At 41.3% G+C, this 19,085-nt stretch overlaps 2 protein-coding genes across 2 annotated transcripts; both read right to left on the reverse strand.

The window, feature by feature from the left end:
* On the reverse strand, nt 1-7,122 carry LOC310953488 (polyunsaturated fatty acid 5-lipoxygenase-like). Its single transcript, XM_083922548.1, has 15 exons — nt 7,019-7,122; nt 5,651-5,834; nt 5,311-5,509; nt 5,140-5,221; nt 4,940-5,062; nt 4,220-4,326; nt 3,889-4,061; nt 3,648-3,794; nt 3,345-3,548; nt 3,143-3,229; nt 2,109-2,287; nt 1,860-1,981; nt 1,674-1,774; nt 643-813; nt 1-513 (listed from the first exon to the last, which is right to left on the reverse strand). The coding sequence occupies exons 2-15, from the start codon at nt 5,798-5,800 to the stop codon at nt 334-336; spliced, it is 2,025 nt and encodes a 674-aa protein (XP_083778674.1). The 5' UTR covers nt 5,801-5,834; nt 7,019-7,122; the 3' UTR covers nt 1-333.
* Nucleotides 7,123-7,919: 797 nt separating this feature from the next.
* On the reverse strand, nt 7,920-16,278 carry LOC310953489 (polyunsaturated fatty acid 5-lipoxygenase-like; the record flags this gene model as incomplete). The annotated part of the gene is made up of 14 exons (XM_083922549.1): nt 7,920-8,099; nt 8,369-8,539; nt 9,930-10,030; nt 10,408-10,529; nt 10,657-10,835; nt 12,432-12,518; nt 12,630-12,833; nt 12,932-13,078; nt 13,173-13,345; nt 13,929-14,035; nt 14,697-14,819; nt 14,897-14,978; nt 15,068-15,266; nt 16,129-16,278. 14 exons carry the CDS (start codon nt 16,276-16,278, stop codon nt 7,920-7,922), a joined length of 2,025 nt encoding a protein of 674 aa, XP_083778675.1.
* Between the last annotated feature and the right edge of the window lie 2,807 nt (nt 16,279-19,085).

Here is a 19,085-nt window from a genome sequence, read left to right on the forward strand (position 1 = left end):
CACGAGTGAACTCAGCGCCCACGAAATAGGGGAGGGGGGGGGGGGGGGGGGGTAGCCCAAGTTTCAAGTCTCTAAACTAACCCTAATCCTAAACCTTAACCCTATTTTAAATAGGCCATAACTTTTGATAGGAAATACTAAGATGAACCTGATAATATGGGACCTTTTTAAAACAGGAAAGTGGAGCCATACAAAGAGAGAGCAGAGGAGGTGCAGTATTGGTAAATTGGTTTGAGGGATAAAGACAAAGTGTCTGATTTTAACTGAGCAAGAAACATTTCAGATACCTTCTGCTCTTTGCAAACATATGAAGTAGAGATATGATTTGATTCCTCAAACAGCGACACTGTTGGGAATCTTGTCTGGGGACATGTTGTAGTAAGGAAGCTTCTTTCCCTCGTTCCTCCTCTTGATGGAGCTGCTTATCTCTGCTAGCTGCTTCCTGAACTTCTCCATGGCCACTTTCACTGGCTTCTCTATGAAGTGCTCATCAGGATACATGCCCAGGTACAGCTGCACACAAAGAGGCAAGACCGGTCGTTCAGCCAGGAGGCACAATGTTAGGATGAAGCATAAGTTGAAGTTGTACTGAAATGTGTGACGATTGTCTGTGTGTTTGGACACAGAGTGCCCTTTCCGTACCTCGCCCTCCTGGTACTGGCTGAGGGCCCAGACGGCCCCCAGGTGCCAGCTGGAACGTCCGCGATCAGGGAGGCTCTCGATGATCAAGTTCAAATCAGCCTGACCCTTCTGGTTGGGGGGGGGTCTTCTCATGGTCGATGGAGTGTTGGGGATCCAGGAATACCAGTCGAACTGCCCAATGTCCACAAAGATACAATACGTGCATGCAGTACATTTACTAAAGTTGAATTTTGAGGAACATTTTCTGATTCACTTTATTCTTCTTCATTACATTTCAGAGGCAGATATTGATCACTCAGTGACTCATACATATATCTATGATATATTGTGTGTATTCCACAAATTTATTATGACAAAAACGACGTCCAGAGCAAAGAAGGAAATCAGATGATATAGTATAAGACAGCCAATCTCTGCAATTTCCTCAGATTTATCTTGTGACCTACTGATGGGGGCATGACCTCTATGTTAGGAACAACTGGGCTAAACAATCTTACTGTTAATAAAAGTAGTTAAAACCAACAACTTCAACCAGCTACAACAATAAACTGCTTCTTACACATTGATGTATCAGTATTAACAATCCAATATTGTTATCTAAAATACATCAGTCACAGTGGGCATTTTGTTGCAGAACAAATTATGTTACTTTTGAAAGTTTAAGCAAATTTTGAAGATAATACTTCTTTACTTTCACTTAAAGGCATAGTTAGTGTTGAAAATAATTGTTTACACAGCATTTATTCACCTCGTGAATGCCTCCGTGCCTCTTTGGCGAATTCACCATGGAGGCATGCCAAAAAAAACCCAGGGTGAGATATTGATTTACAAATAATCATTTTTAGGGTGAAATATTCCTTTAAGTTGGATTTTAAATGGAGGAGTAGTTTTACGCTGTTGTTCTCTTCCTCCACCACTGTGTGCATCTGAGCACACACAAACCATTTGTTTAACCGAACAGTGGTCATAACGTCTATATCTATAACTATGATATTGAAAGTTGTTGAGGTTCTTGATGATCTATTACCCACCTGTCCAAAGTTGACGGCTGCATGCTGAGCTGAAGCAGTGAACACAATGACGGTCAGGTACTCTATCAGCTCCTCACGTGATTTTAGGGACTTTGGAAACTCTGTGCACAGATAGGATTGAGAAAGTGAGCTTGATTTCCTCTAAATGAATAAAACACTTTTTTGCTGTCTGTAATGTGTCCCCACCACAGTGATCGAAGTCCTGCATTCCAAAGCTGCACACATCTTTAATGAAGGCCTGGATTTCTTCGTCCTCCTGCACCGTCTCATCGCTGGTGTAGTAAATACACACGACATCAGACACAAAACTGCCAGAAAGAAAACAGGACAGCAGTCACGTATAAAGGGAATAAAAATGCTGTAACTTCTCTCTTATCCTTTGTTTATTTCTGTCTGTGCTGTCTATAAAAACTCTTAAAAAGAGTTGTTCGTCACCTCTTGGTGGCCTCCCACACCTTGTAGCCGTCATCTCTGTAGAAGTAAGTGGGCAGCTCCTCCTTGTTGTCCATGCCGCGAGCCTTGATGATTTCCGGGAAGCACAGAGACCTGAAGGTCAGAGACTTCATAGCCTTCTGAATCAGTTGGACGTGTCCACCACCACCTGTTGAATTTGCCTTACCGGGGATAGAGACTCATCACACACGTCTGTCATTCAAACTCTCTTGTTTGTTTTATTGTGTTGTATAGCTCAGGGATTTCTGTTGACGTAAAATGGTTCCATGAAGGAGGTTAAACCTTGGATTCAGTTGGTGTATAAGTTGTTGGCCTGGTTTCTCCAGCGTAAAGAGGGATCTGGTCCATGCTAATGCATTCAGCTACAGTCCTGTTTATCTTGTGTTTCTGGTGACTTGGCTCCATTTGATAAATAAATAGAGTTGGTATAGCAGGCTGCCACTGTTTCTCTCTCATTGCTGGTTGACTTTTCAGACACAATATTGTGTTATCCTGTTAAATGAATGTGTCTTAACGTTCGACGGGCAGGACTGATGATGGTATCTGCTTAAGCAAGCTTTCTTGTTTTTTCTGCAGAGCTGCTGGGTTATATTACGCGTAACATTACTGTTGAGGCAAAAGTATTGATAATTTTGCAAGTTAGTATCTAATCCGATACTAATTTTAAGTATTGATTATTTTCCGAGTATCAATTTTTTTGACAACCCTAATTCAGACGGACAGTATAAGAAAAAGAATCTGTTTTCTGAACATTAAAGAATGCAAACATTTTCTACTATAAACCCTAAATACAAATCTGAACCTGAAAATAAGCATAAGGGACCTTTAAAACAAACCATATATGTTTAGATATAACATATTATTAGTTATTCAGTATTTTTTACTTTTCCAGCACATCATTTGCATTTACATTTGCTTTAAATCAAAAAAGAAAAAAGCTACATGAACTGTAAGTCAGAAACAATAGAGTACAGTTTGCAAAGTTTGTCTCTTGATTTCCATATCCACAAACTCACCTTGTCAAAGAGGCCATTCTCACAGATGAGTTCTTCCCTGGCCTTGGTATTGATAGCGATGGTAAAACGAATGTGTGGGATGAGTAGCTGTGAGAAGAAACATTCTTCCATGAATGAACGAATGAATTAATGAATCAAATAATCAATCAGTCAATCAATCAATCAATCCATTATTGAGTCTGTTAATAAGTCAGAGTTTTACCTTATACACAGGGTGAACAACAGGGAGCTGCCTGTACATGGCAATAGCGAACACCTCTGTCATCAGATGAGTCCTGAGCAGGTGTGTGACGGTCTGGTGGTACTGGAAGTCGGATGAGTGGACCCACATTTTAGCCAAAAGCCAGTCATACTTAGCATCAGTGGGCAGGAAGATGGGGTTGTCTTCACCTGGAATCTGTCCAAGCTGTGAAAAGACGGAGGACGAGGGAGAAGCAGTAAGAAGAAAATAAATTAATAGATTAATATGGTTTCAAACACCTGCTGCTGCTCAACATCACTGTACCTGTATGGCTATGGGCAGGATCTTGTTCTGAGCGTTCTTGTACAGCAGACACATTGGAGCTGCCAGGTACTGCAGCGTGCATGGGTCTGTGCAGTTAGGACTGATGCCATTCAATGCCTCGTAGTCTACCATGTAGATGTTACCTGCCTGGAGACAGAACATTAAATCACATTGGAAGTCAGTGGAAGAATGAAAGAGAGACATAACTTATAAATAGATTCACAGAAACAGACATGTCTACCTCTATCTCCTGCTCCAGAGTCAGCTCCCTCTCCAGGCTGACAGAAACCATCTCATGAGTCACGGGAAACTTGTCAGGAAGTTTGGTGCACTTTCGGATCATTACAGGGTTACAACCATTTAGAAATTGGTACCCAAACATGAAGTCCTCCTCCCAGTGTTGCATCACGTACTCTGATAATATAATAGAATATAATTGAATACACTCACCGGCCACTTCATTTGGTACACTTGTACAATATAATGAAATCCAACACAAGAAGTGAGTGCATAACGAAATATAATATAATATAATATGATTTTAATACAATATAATATAATAATATGCTGACCTGAGGTTGTGTTTTTGATTCTTACAAAGATCTTCTCAAAATCAGAAAAGTCACTCCAGGAAGACTGGAACATGTGCATGAAATGGTTCACACACAGGTTCTCTATTCTGGAAATTCACAATCATCATCATCATCATCATCATCATCATAATTATAACGACTGTGTTTAAGTGTAATATTTCAAGTAAACACTGCGATTTAAATTAATTCTTGAAAAGAATGATATATCATACTGTATGATGATGTTTGCAGCAAGAAGCAGCCTTAAAAGTAAATGTACGTCCATAATTTCTGTCATCACCTCTGAAGCTCACTATGCCAAATCATGGGACTCATTTTCTATCTCATCTACTTCTCCCATCCACAAATCATTTCAATACATCACTTTCAAAGTTTGTCAGTTTTGCATTTTTAGCAGAACTTCTGTGTGATGCAAACAGCTGTTTTATGGATCTGTTTTGTTATTGTTCTTTGGTTCGCACTCCCACGTCTACATGAAAGTGCAATGCAAATGTTTCTGGTTATAAACACACAATGACACCTCTGTTTTTCCAGGAAATCCTGATTACAGAAAATAAAAAGCCTGTTATCAACATCTGATCATGGCATCATGAAAGCTTTGCATTGAAAAACATCTCCAAGGTTTAAGCTCCACTGACTCCTGTCCTCACAACTACATTAAACCTGTTAAAGCTTTAGTACAGTAGAGGGAGCACGTACGCCTTACTGTAGTTCAGCACAAAGTCCACTCCCTTCTCACTGTCAAACTGGATATTACGGGGCAAATCCTTGTGTCTGTTGGCGTCTATGCTCATGGGAAAGCCTGGCTGCCACTCCTTCCATCTATAAAGATCAGCAGAGATGTTAGTGAGCAGCCTTAGTCTCGTATAACACACCACAAACGTGTAGAGTGAACTTGCCTGTAGGTTTTTCTCCTCATGTCCAGCTCTTTTTGTCTGTGCTGCTTAACCAGACTGGTCTTATCATCCTGAGGCAGATGTGCTGCAACAGACACAAGACAGAGTGAGGGATGGAGCAGCTTGTCCTGCAGACAGAGGACAAAGAGAAGGCAGGCAGGTGAACTGCTTTACCTCTTCCATCCCGCAACACCACCTCCTTGTCATCCACTAGCCAGCAGAAGCAGGGGAACTCCACATCGTCTCCAGACGGGGTTTTGACTGTGATGTACCTGCAGTACCAGTCATCCTGCACCCAGTACTTCCTCTTCTCAATCTTCACCAACACAATTTCACCCAGGTTCTCCCCAACCCTCACGTCATAGGAGTCCACCTGCAAGTCAGTCAGTAAACAAGCAGGGAAAATGTACTGAAGTTACTTATTTTGAATTTAACAGGTTACTATATACTGTATATATATCTTAACTGAGTAATGTGTTGCTGCCCAAATCTGTACAGCATTAACATCACTTACCGCTCCCTTCTCAAAGTCATTATGTAGAGGTTTGTCTAGCAGCGTCCTCTCGCTGCAACCCTCCGTGCCCACCAGCGTAATGTAGACATAAGCATCAGTCCCTGTGAACCGCTGGCTCCCCGTGGACACAGTCACCGTGTAAGAAGGCATGGCAGGTCCAAACCGCCTCTGAATATGAAGAAATCTGCAGAAAAGTGGCCTAATTTGTAAAGTTCACCTCAACTCAAGATTTTGGCAAAGGCAAGTTTTTCTTCTTCTTGCAAGCAGAAAAAGAAAATGTGTAATCAGGATTTACCCCAAATAGATCAGAGCAAGATCTGTTAACTTAACTGAGAAGACTGGCTACATAAGAGCAGGTTGATAACATGTCTGGACCCATTTAGTATGCATTGCAGAGTTCCAACATATTTCATAAGAATGAAACAAGGGAGCAGAGAGTGATAGATTACTATTTGTTTTCAAAGTCTTAAGATTATCTTGTGTACTGCGTGTGCTTCCTTCTTACCTCGAACAGTGAACCTCTCAGACGTGTATTGCTTTCTTGTGTGTTTTGAGCCCTTCAGCCCTGATCACACATAACTCAGCAGCAGCAGCAGCATTGATATTTAATTCCATACAAGCACAGATATTATTAAGAACAGACAAGATTGAGTGGAAGTGTCAAAGTAGAACCTACTACTACTACTACTGCTTCCCCTCTAAGTTCAATATTCTGCAGTGTGCGCGGCAGGACGCGTGGCTGGTTTTCCTCCTACACCTCCTGAGCTGCAGCACACCTGGCATCAATCACCACAATCACCCCTTTCATATAAGCCTGGGCATGTCTATGGTTCCAGGTAATTCTGCCTCGTTGTAGTTCTCTCTCTAGTTATTTATATCCTTAGGGATTTTTCTTATTTTGTTGCTCTGTGACTCAGTCGCTCACATTCCTTCTGTTGTTTTCAAGCCTCTCTCCTTTCCCAGGACCCGGCTGTTGTACTGACTTCTGTAAATGTCTGAAGAGGCTTTGAGCATACCACTCACACACACACACACGGCACAAATGGCAAATTGAGGTCTTTTACTTGTGGGTTTGTTAGATTTGTTCATTTCTACCCATGGGCGATTCTAGAGTCTGTTGGGCCCTAGGCAAAAATTCACAGGGGGGCCCTGTAACCAGTGTTCATCACCATCAGGTTAATAAAAAAAAAATTAAATTTTTAAAATTTAAAATTTATTTCAAGTGCACATCTTATTTATTGCCAATGTCGCACAGACAGCATGACTTAGCTTGTTAGTTATACCAACACACCAGCAAAAGATAGCTAAACAATACACATTAACACAAGTTAACATCCACTTAGACAGTTATAAAGTCTTTAGGCTCACCTTCTGGCATTTACACACAGCAATAAAACCAGGGAGCTGCAGGTGAAGGCTGGAAAAGGGCGAAAGAAATGACAAAGTATCTGCAGCTGTATCGAGAGAAACTCACCTACACACACAGGCCGAGCGCATTCACGAGCGTCAGAGCGGCAATGGTGCGTTCAAGAGCGTCGGACACATTAAATCTCGACGAGAAACGCAATATAACTGAGCAACATTAAATTGAGAACACTTAAACAACGCAGGCTTTCTAACAGCAATACACTCATATACGGCTGCCTGTGACATATAGTATACAGTGTGCATCATGTCTCATTGATGAGCTGTCTGGAGCGCCTCCTGTCGATGTGAAGCTGAAGGTGCAGTCTGAGGTCAGCAGTAGTTGCTTTCTCAGGGCGAGGTGTTTTTGTAAGTGCTTTAGTGCATGTGGGAGCACAGCGATGCCAGGCTCATGTTGAGCCTCACAGCCATTCCAGAGGAGCAAGGGAACAGAGGAGGTGCAATATGAGATATGCACATGAGGAAGAAACATGTCAGGTACTTGGATGTGAAATTGAGCTTTCGCAATGAACATAATGTGTCCACTTTAAATTAGTTATAGTAACGGCTTACCTTCTGCTTAACACTCCTAAAAGAAAGAGCAGATAGAAATGACACACTGCAGCTATAAATGAAACAACTGACCCAGTTTCACCCAAATAAGTGAAAAAACAAAAAACATTTTAGGAGCATAGTTGAGGTTTGCAAATGTATTTATTTTTTGCATGTGAATATATAAAAGTATCAAAATCACACACTGGGGTTACAAATTGTTTTCTAACAGCATATTTGGACAGCTCTGTAACCTCAGCAGAACTTCAGCATGCTCTTTGCAAAATATTATATAGAGATGTGATTTGATTCCTCAAACAGCAACACTGTTGGGGATCTTGTCTGGGGACATGTTGTAGTAAGGAAGCTTCTTTCCCTCGTTCCTCCTCTTGATGGAGCTGCTTATCTCTGCCAGCTGCTTCCTGAACTTCTCCATGGCCACTTTCACTGGCTTCTCTATGAAGTGCTCATCAGGATACATGCCCAGGTACAGCTGAGAGAGAGAGAGAGAGAGAGAGAGAGAGAGAGAGAGAGAGAGAGAGAGAGAGAGAGAGAGAGAGAGAGAGAGAGAGAGAGAGAGAGAGAGAGAGAGAGAGAGAGAGAGAGAGAGAGAGAGAGAGAGAGAGAGAGAGAGAGAGAGAGAGAGAGAGAGAGAGAGAGAGAGAGAGAGAGAGAGAGAGAGAGGTTGGTACGGTCCTTAAAACAACCCTGTTTGTACTGAAACTGTACTGTGTGTTTGGACACAGAGTGCCCTTTCCGTACCTCGCCCTCCTGGTACTGGCTGAGAGCCCAGACAGCCCCCAGGTGCCAGCTGGAACGTCCGCGATCAGGGAGGCTCTCGATGATCAAGTTCACATCTGCCAGGCCCTTCTGGGTGGGCGGGGGTCTTCTCATGGTCGATGGAGCGTTGGGGATCCAGGAACACCAGTCATACTACACAATGTATGTACACAAAGATACAGTATGTACATGCAGTACATTTACTTAAAGCTATGGTCTACATTCTAAAAAAATCAGTTGAGCCTCTGAGACAGACTTGAAAAAAACATCCCCCCCAACCAAACCCTTTCCTCCCCCCGAGCTCTTATACCCTCGACACGCGGAGCCAGAAGCCAACCGCCTAAAAACACATGGCTAACGTATGCTAACATGTGTTGACATTGCCGTTTATCAGAGGCCGGAGATGTTCACAGTAATAAGCCAGTATTGGCACAGACTAATGGGGCTATTCAAGTAACATCCACCACAATAAAACGCAAAAATTACCTGTTCGACAAAAAAAATCTGTTGTCTCAGCATGTGTTTTCAGTCACAAATCCTGGCGTAGCCTTCTCCATCGGTCGAAGGCATCTCCGATGTTGACCTCGTCTTTGCTCCCTATGTAGTTCAAATTTCTGCCTTTTCCCCGCCGACTTACGTTTTCTCTAACCTTCGCCGTTGGGGCGAGCATGGGCCTCTTGCTGCTATTTTCCTTCTCCATGGTAACAGAAGCTCCGGTAGCTGAGCTGCTAAGCTAATCACTAGTCGCTCAGAGCTTACAGAGAGGCTGGGGGAGTGGGAGGAGACGAGGCGGGATGACGTGGAGCAGGTGAGATGAGGGGAGAGGAGCAGATTCGATAGAAGGTACGAGCCAAAAGGAGCATCGCGGACCAGGTGGCTCCCATTGGTCAATTTTCTATGCCGGCCTACGGCTGATAGACTGAATGAATTTTTTTGGTTCTTTTTGAGATTCATATTGTGTAGATCGGACTACAGGACCATAATCGCCTTATAAACTATGTTAATATTAATTACCAGTATTCCAAATCTTAGACCGTAGCTCTAAAGTGGATATTATGCTTTTTCTTATTTTCTGTCATATATATATATATATATATATATATATATATATATATATATATATATTGTTAGAATGTTGGAAATTTCTGCTAAACATGACCAAAGTTTCAATGAGGTTAACGTGTTTATGGGAAACCAGTGGATTTTAAAATAAGGTAATCTGCTCCAGAAAAAGCATGCTGGTCATGCCCATAAAGTTCAGCTACGCACGTAGAATGTGCTCTTGTTTACTACATGTAGCTACATGCTAACGGCAGACAAAACTGTAATATTCTTTGCTTGTGTTGTTCATTTCTCCCTAATTTTGTACCACGCTCTTGCTGCAACATGTCTGGTTGTGTAGTGTTTGGTTTATAACGCGTTATTCTGACGGTCGAAAATCCCAATATACGCAGTTGTTGTCAGTCTTCTGAAGCAGTATAATGTCTATATCTATAACTATGATATTGAATGTTGTTGAGGTTCTTGATGATCTATTACCCACCTGTCCAAAGTTGACGGCTGCATGCTGAGCTGAAGCAGTGAACACAACGACAGTCAGGTACTCTATCAGCTCCTCACGTGATTTCAGGGACTTTTGAAACTCTGTGCACAGATAGGATTGAGAAAGTGAGCTTATAGCTGTACAAAAAAACACTTTTTTTGGTTGCTGTGTAAAGGATCCTTGCACAAGGCAGTTAATGGAGAAATGCAGGAGGGATATTACAACACGGAAGCAGTGACACCATAAGACTGCGGCTGTGGCTTCCTGTCCTTTAAACCATTTGGCTATGGCAGAACATATTTGAATCCGTAACGCTGTCTGTTCCGTCGCACCAGTCTTCTCTAGAAAACCCTACCCAAAATATTGACGGCTGAATGAGCTGCTTCTCTCCTTGGAAAATTAAACTTTACATATTGGTTAATTGTTGCATTTTGATCGCTGTTGCAATTCTAAAAGAAAGACTGTAATGTGTCCCCACCACAGTGATCGAAGTCCTGCATTCCAAAGCTGCACACATCTTTAATGAAGGCCTGAATTTCTTCGTCCTCCTGCACCGTCTCATCGCTGGTGTAGTAAATACACACCACATCAGACACAAAACTGCCAAAAAGAAAACAGGACAGCAGTCACGTATAAAGGGAATAAAAATGCTGTAACTTCTCTCTTATCCTTTGTTTATTTCTGTCTGTGCTGTCTATAAAAACTCTTAAAAAGAGTTGTTCGTCACCTCTTGGTAGCCTCCCACACCTTGTAGCCGTCATCTCTGTAGAAGTAAGTGGGCAGCTCCTCCTTGTTGTCCATGCCGCGAGCCTTGATGATTTCCGGGAAGCACAGAGACCTGAAGGTCAGAGACTTCATAGCCTTCTGAATCAGCTGGACGTGACCACCGCCACCTGTTGCATTTGCCTTTGCATTTGATAGAGAAAATACAGCATGATCACACACGTCTTTCATTACTCATGCTACTGATGATTGTGCTTTTGAGTCTGAAAAAAAATTTGAAATGTCCATCTTGCCTGATTATAAAGCAGGTTGAGGTCCTACTGTCTATAAACACTGAAAGTATCAAAATGCTCAATCGACAGAGAAATGCACACAGCTGTATTCAACTGTGACTTTAAATGAGCCGCCAGGACTTCCGCACAGTTGTGATGTCACAACTATAATACACATAGGTAGAAAGTCTCAGGCAGCAAAAGCAGATTTTGGAGACGTGGAATGTCACCTCTCTGTTCGGGAAGGAGCCGGAGATTGTGCAGGCGTTGGAGCGCTACCAGTTAGATCTGGTGGGGCTTACCTCTACGCATAGACTGGGTTCTGGAACCATAGTCCTTGATAGGAGTTGGACCCTATTATTCTCTGGAGTTGCCCAGGGTGTGAGGCACCAGGTGGGTGTGGGAATACTTACAAACCTCCGGCTGAGTGCCGCTGTGATAGAGTTCGCCCCCAGTGGATGAGAGGGTCGCCTCTCCTGCTGGGAGACTTCAATGCCCATGTGGCCAATGATGGAGACACCTGGATAGCGTGGTTGGCAGTGTATTTGGTTGCAGAGCATCCTAGGCCAAAGGTCGATGATCGATTTTGTGATCGTATCGTCTGATCTGAGGCCGCATGTTTTGGACACCTGGTCGAAGAGAGGAGTGTAGCAGCCAACTGATCACCATCCGGTGATAAGTGGGATCAGGGGAAGATTCTGGACAGACCTGTTAAGCCAAAGCGGGTAGTGCGGTTGAACTGGGAATGTCTGGAGGAGATCTTGAACTCACACTTCCGACTGAGCATTTTTGGCATCCCTGTGGAGGTTGCGGGCATTGAACCTGAGTGGGAATTGTTCAAAGCTTCCACTGCTAAAGCTGCAGTCATGAGCTGTGTCCTTGAGGTCATAGGTGCCTCAAACCCTCAAACACACTGGTGGACACTGGTGGAATAGGGAAGTCTGGGGTCCACTGCTGGAGTTGCTGCCCCCTAGATCTGACCCCGGATAAGCGGTTGAAGATGAAAGTGACATTGAGATGAGATAGGTAGAAAGTGCTGTTACAGTCATTCACCGGCTGCATTGCAAAAACAAAAAAACAGAGGCGGAAGACCTGGAAACACTGACCAATCAGAGAAGACTGGGCTTTTTCAGGAGGGGGCTTAAAGACACAGACGCTAAAATGGAGCTGGTGAATACAGGTCTATTCAGACAGACAGTATGAGAAAAATAATGTGTTTTCTGAACATTAAAGCATGTAGGCATATTCTAGTAGAAACCCAAAATACAAGAATAAACCTGAGAATTGGCATAATACCTTTAAAACAAACCACATACATCTTGAGATAACATTTTGCTATTTATTTAGAGAAAGTTACTTGGGTTTTTCCTTCTTTCAGCACATCATTTGCTTATACATTTGCTTTTAACTAAAAAAAATAAAGGACTAAGCGAATGGAAAGTCAGAAACAATGGAGTACAGATGCCAAGTTTGTCTCTTGATTTTGTATCCACATCCACAAACTCACCTTGTCAAAGATGCCACACTCACAGATGAGCTGTTCCCTGGCCTTGGTGTTGATAGCGATGGTAAAACGAATGTGTGGGATGAGTAGCTGTGAGAAGGAACATCCTTCCATCAACCAACCAATCAACCAATCAATCAATCAATCAATCAATCAATCAATCAATCCATCAATCAGTCAGTTAATGAGTCTTAGTTTTACCTTATACACAGGGTGAACAGCAGGGAGCTGCCTGTACATGGCAATAGCGAACACCTCTGTCATCAGATGAGTCCTGAGCAGGTGTGTGATGGTCTGGTGGTACTGGAAGTCGGCTGAACGGACCCAGATCTTAGCCAGAAGCCAGTCATACTTAGCATCAGTGGGCAGGAAGATGGGGTTGTCTGCACCTGGAATCTGTCCAAGCTGTGAAAAGACGGAGGACGAGGGAGAAGCAGTAAGAAGAAAAAAATTAATAGATTAATATGGTTTCAAACACCTGCTGCTGCTCAACATCACTGTACCTGTATGGCTATGGGCAGGATCTTGTTCTGAGCATTCTTGTACAGCAGACACATTGGAGCTGCCAGGTACTGCAGCGTGCATGGGTCTGTGCAGTTAGGACTGATGCCATCCAACACCTCATAGTCTACCATGTAGATGTTACCTGCCTGGAGACAGAACATTAAATCACATCAGAGGTCAGTGGAAGAATGAAAGAGAGACATAACTTATAAATAGATTCACAGAAACAGACATGTCTACCTCTATCTCCTGCTCCAGAGTCAGCTCCCTCTCCAGGCTGACAGAAACCATCTCATGAGTCACGGGAAACTTGTCAGGAAGTTTGGTGCACTTTCGGATCATTACAGGGTTACAACCATTTAGAAATTGGTACCCAAACATGAAGTCCTCCTTCCAGTGTTGCATCACGTACTCTGATAATATAATAGAATATAATTGAATACACTCACCGGCCACTTCATTGGGTAAACTTGTACAATATAATGCGATCCAATACAACAGCTCTGCCATAAATTCTACTTTTATGAGGCTTGTGATTTTTCTGTTTTTGTTGATACTGTCAGAAAGGTAATCAATTTGCTTTACATTAGTTATTGAGGTTGTAGTTTGCAGTCTAATGTAGTAGATTGTAATTATAATGCAGTTCAGTTCAATACTTCAAACTACAACATGAATAATTCAACATGTACTTAAAGGAATTCCTCTCTGACAGTGTCAATCAAAACTGAACATTATTATCATTATATTGAGAGGTGTTTCTAATATTTTGTCAACTCCGTTAACAATCATTAGAGGGCCAGAATGTTAGATACACCTCAGTTCAACACCTCTGCAAACTACAATCTTAATGATAAATGGAAAATGAAAAGGATTACCGTTCGGACAGTTTCAACAAAAACAGAAAAAATATAAGCTTCATAAAGGCAGAGGGGTTGTATTTGATCACATTAGATTGTACAGGTGTATTAATAATATAATATAAAATAATATGCTGACCTGAGATTGTGTTTTTGATTCTTACAAAGATCATCTCAAAATCAGCAAAGTCACTCCAGGAAGACTGGAACATGTGCATGAAATGGTTCACACACAGGTTCTCTATTCTGGAAATTCACAATCATCATCATCATCATCATCAGCATCAGCAGCAGCAGCAGCAGCAGCAGCAGAAGCAGCATCATCACCATCATCATCATCATTATCCCTATTATGACTGAGTCAGATATCAAGTAAACACTAAAATTCAGATGTATTCTTGAAAAGAATGATATATCATACTGTATGATGATGTTTGCAGCAAGAAGCAGCCTTAAAAGTAAATGTACGTCCATAATTTCTGTCGTCACCTCTGAAGCTCACTATGCCAAATCGTGGGACTCATTTTCTATCTCATCTACTTCTCCCATCCACAAATCATTTCAATACATCACTTTCAAAGTTGTCAGTTTTGCATTTTTAGCAGAACCACTGTGTGATGCAAACAGCTGTTTTATGGATCTGTTTTGTTATTGTTCTTTGGTTCGCACTCCCACGTCTACATGAAAGTGCAATGCAAATGTTTCTGGTTATAAACACACAATGACACCTCTGTTTTTCCAGGAAATCCTGATTACAGAAAATAAAAAGCATGTTATCAACATCTGATCATGGCATCATGAAAGCTTTGCATTGAAAAACATCTCCAAGGTTTAAGCTCCACTGACTCCTGTCCTCACAACTACATTAAACCTGTTAAAGCTTTAGTACAGTAGAGGGAGCACGTACGCCTTACTGTAGTTCAGCACAAAGTCCACTCCCTTCTCACTGTCAAACTGGATATTACGGGGCAAATCCTTGTGTCTGTTGGCATCTATGCTCATGGGAAAGCCTGGCTGCCACTCCTTCCATCTATATAGATCAGCAGAGATGTTAGTGAGCAGCCTTAGTCTCGTATAACACACCACAAACGTGTAGAGTGAACTTGCCTGTAGGTTTTTCTCCTCATGTCCAGCTCTTTCTGTCTGTGCTGCTTAACCAGACTGGTCTTATCATCCTGAGGCAGATGTGCTGCAACAGACACAAGACAGAGTGAGGGATGGAGCAGCTTGTCCTGCAGACAGAGGACAAAGAGAAGGCAGGCAGGTGAACTGCTTTACCTCTTCCATCCCGCAACACCACCTCCTTGTCATCCACTAGCCAGCAGAAGCAGGGGAACTCCACATAGTCTCCAGACGGGGTCTTGACTGTGATGTACCTGCAGTACCAGTCATCCTGCACCCAGTACTTCCTCTTCTCAATCTTCACCAACACAATCTCACCCAGGTTCTCCCCAACCCTCACGTCATAGGAGTCCACCTGCAAGTCAGTCAGTAAACAAGCAGGGAAAATGTACTGCCACCACATGTATGTGAAAACATCAATTTTTTTCAACAAGTTATATAACATGAATCATAGTGTAAACGCAGTTCATATAAATTCACGCATGTAGTATTTGGACATTCCAAATGTAAAAACATAATGGTGCAGGCACATGTAGAGTTTCACTTGCAAGGGACTTGGCATGTTAGTTGACCTGCGCTTGATAGTAATAATAAAGAAATAAAACACAGCAAAAATAGTTTGGCATATGAAATGCAGAGAAAGTTCTAAGACGTTATGTGACTTTTTGTGCATATTCTGTATGAATTAATATGTAAGAAAAGTTATGCTGATTTCAGATATATTGGACATTTTGTAGAAGTACTGATTTATGAAAGCATTGCATAAAAGTACATTTTAAAAAAATACCAACTTTTTAAAACTTGCCATTTCCTAGTTTAATTAATTTTAATCTGTATTATATGTATTATTTTTATATTGTCTTTATTGTGGGACCATATGTGAGTCAAAAGTCAGATATAATACTACAATTTACCTTATAGCTATTTGTTATTTTAAATCAAAAGGTGTGAAAGTGTAACTTCACTTCCCTGGCAGCAATTGAATTAGTACAAATTTTAGTGACATTGTACAAGGACCTCCACTTTGTTATTCTGGAAACACTGAACACTGATTAAAGTAAAAGATAAAATGAAATATAAATGTGATTTATGTTCACAGAACCAAATATTTTCTTTTTGTTTTCCCTCTAAAATAAAATTGTTGTGCAGTGGCTGATGCTCACCGTTCAGAATTAAAAAATGTCACCTGGCAGCTCTACAGAATTAACAACACTTACCGCCCCCCTCTCAAAGTCATTGTACAGAGCCTTGTCCAGCAGCGTTCTCTCACTGCATCCCTCCGTGCCCACCAGTGTGATGTAGATATAATCATCCGTCCCTGCGAACCACTGGCTCCCCGTGGAAACAGTCACCGTGTAAGAAGGCATGGCAGGTCCAAACCGCCTCTGAAGAGGAATAAATCTAAAGAAAACTAATTTGAAAGCTTCACCACAAGACTTTAGCAAAGGCAAGTTTCTCCTTCTTGCTCAAAACTTAAATTATTTCACTGCATGTACACTTCTCCCCCCATTTCTCTTGCAAGAAAATGTGTAATCAGGTAGAAGAGGAAGGTGCAGAACAGAAGTCTCCACCCTCATACTCCAAATGAGGTCAGATAATAGACATAATAGGACTGTCTTTTGTAGATGTGCTATCAGTGGTGGTTTCCGGTGTACACACAGGAATATGGGCGCTGGAAAAGGTGTCTTATTCCAGGGAGTTGATTTCAAATGTATTGTCTTTGTCTGCAAACAACAGGATTTTGTATTATGAAGACACAATAGAATAAATTGCAGGGGAGACAAAGAGTTACAGGGTGTTAAATATGGGTCGTATGTGTTTAACTGATAATGTAGAAACCAAAGGAACATGTGGACATACACATCTTTTACACATCACATTTACCAGTCAAATTGGTATGTGACACCGGACAATAGCGGGTAGTGTATTCTAGTTTCAGTGAAATAAATGCAAATGTATCAGAGTCCCTCTGTGGTTTTACAGCTGTAGTTGTAGCATCAACAAGGGTCTGTGTATGTGTAACTCAAAGTTGGAAATGGAATTAACAGGGTTACACCTTTTCCAAAGTCAAATTTAAGCACTTTTCAAGCATTTCAAGGTTCATTTTCATGCTTTTCCAGCACCTCACAGCTGTGGTAAACTACACATTTGTATACAGTACAATACTTAGTATTCAGTATGCTTTTTATGGCACGTTTAGCACATTATGTTCGATGTTTGGAGACAGCTTTCTACAGAAGGACGACAAATGAAAGAAAAACAAACTCGACAGAAATATAATCACCAACTATTTTGATAATCTGTTAGTCATTAAAAGTAATTTTTTTGCAAAAATGTCAGAAAATTATGTTTTCAGTCTCTCAAATATGGAGATCTTCTTTTCACTGTGTTGTATCATATATGTCATTCCATATAACATAACATAAATCCAAGCACATTTCAAACCTGGAAAACACCACTAAAAAAGTAGTGGTAAAAGTGTTTTCAAGATTTTCCAGCACCTGTACAAATCCTCAATTAATTTGTTCCTGCTTCACAAGTTTGATTAAAAAAAGTCTCTCTGAGTCGGCTAAAAGGCTGTAGCAGTCTGACACGCTCATTCAAAATAAAGACACAAACATCAATGGTACTTTTTTAAGACATGTAATGTAATTCAGACACTGCTTATGAAAAGCAAAGCAGATGAAACTGAACATGTACAAACATAGAAATTACTGTAAAACTGACAAAGATAAAAAAGAAAAAGGCATTTTCATTGTTCAGTCATTCCCAAACATCATCGTCTTTCGGTCACAGAGCTTGATACAGTAGTGCAGCGTACTATTCCAAACATTTACATATATCTTCGTTCTCTAACATAAGCATCTGTTGCAGTGAGCAGCAGCGTTGATAAAATTGGCAGAACAAAAATGAAAAAAACAACACACTGAAACATTGTGTATTTTAAATCAAACGAGCAGTAAATGAAACCACGCCGAGTGGCACCATAAAAAGCTAAAATGTGACTGCATACTATGTTTTTCTGCCACTTATCACCAGCGAGAGTGTGTGATTATAGGCAGGTGGGTACAGTTGGATACTGCAGCTCATTTATTGATACAAACACTTGGAAATCAGGAGTCAAATAAACGTCTCTTATTTACTCACACTTTTCAGGGCGATGTTCTGAGATCTTGAGATTTTTGTTCAACACACATACAGATACAAATGGTATGTGTGAATTCTTATTATATTTCCATATTCAAAGGCTGTAGTTACCAACCTGAGGGTCTGGACCCCTCCAATGGGTCATATGATGAATCTGCGCTCTCTGTCCCCGAGGTCAAACCGTAGCTTTTCATACATTTTAATGTTCAGATGAAGCATTTGATATTCACCTTGGACTGCAGCTTCATATGCAACTTGTTTTAACGCCTTTGCATGTCTGCAATCTTTCCTTATCCAAAGCTGTCCATGCTGTATCTACACAGTATGTCAGAGGGTGGGTTGGTCGTCCTGGGGTCAAGTGGACAGAATCACTGGATTTCCTCTGAACACATTTGTTCCTGTGTTTTCCTCTAATTGTTTTTCATTTTCAGGGGTCAAAGGCTCAAAAGGTTGGAAACCACCTGCTCTTTGCAAATTTTCCTAAATTCATATAGAATGAAAACTGAGGCATCAACTGGAACTTTTTAGGAAACTCCAAAAACGCTTGGATCACTCTGGTGTGGTAAGACATGGGATGCAGAGGAAGGAGGAAGGCTGAAAAAAGGAGGGCGCTACAACACACTGATCAACAAACGGCTCACGTAAACATTGGTGGCGACTTAATGTCCGGCGTTCACTTGAGATTGAAAATGATTAAACAAATGTTTTATTTAGTAATTCATGTTTAGCCTTTCTGGGGCAAAAAATGCAGGCAGCCATACAGCAGCTTAGGTGAGTAGTAGTCGGGGTTTATAGGTTTAAAACACTGCATATATTATACTCACTGTCTCACAACTTGCTTTTATTAAGCAAAGCTGAAGAAAATCATAAAAATCTGACTTGTATTTGATGAGAGATGTATGAGCTCTGATAAACTCTGGTAAACAATACAATTTATATTTAATGCTGCCACCCGGTGGCAACAGGTTGCTAAATTAATAAATAAATGAAGAAACAACTACAGTGATGAAGTGCAAATTTCTCCTGA

This window comes from Echiichthys vipera (genome assembly GCF_963691815.1).
Source record: "Echiichthys vipera genome assembly, chromosome: 11".
Taxonomy (NCBI): domain Eukaryota; kingdom Metazoa; phylum Chordata; class Actinopteri; order Perciformes; family Trachinidae; genus Echiichthys; species Echiichthys vipera.

Excerpts from the sequence above, each read along its gene's own strand:
- LOC310953488 (XM_083922548.1), bottom strand. The coding sequence starts at position 5,800 with ATGCCTTCTTACACGGTGACTGTGTCCACGGGGAGCCAGCGGTTCACA. Across the intron at positions 4,327-4,939 it reads GTGCTGAACTACAGTAAGGC|AATAGAGAACCTGTGTGTGA; the intron begins GTACGTGCTCCC and ends GTGAATTTCCAG. Across the intron at positions 1,982-2,108 it reads GTGTGGGAGGCCACCAAGAG|TTTTGTGTCTGATGTCGTGT; the intron begins GTGACGAACAAC and ends TCTTTCTGGCAG.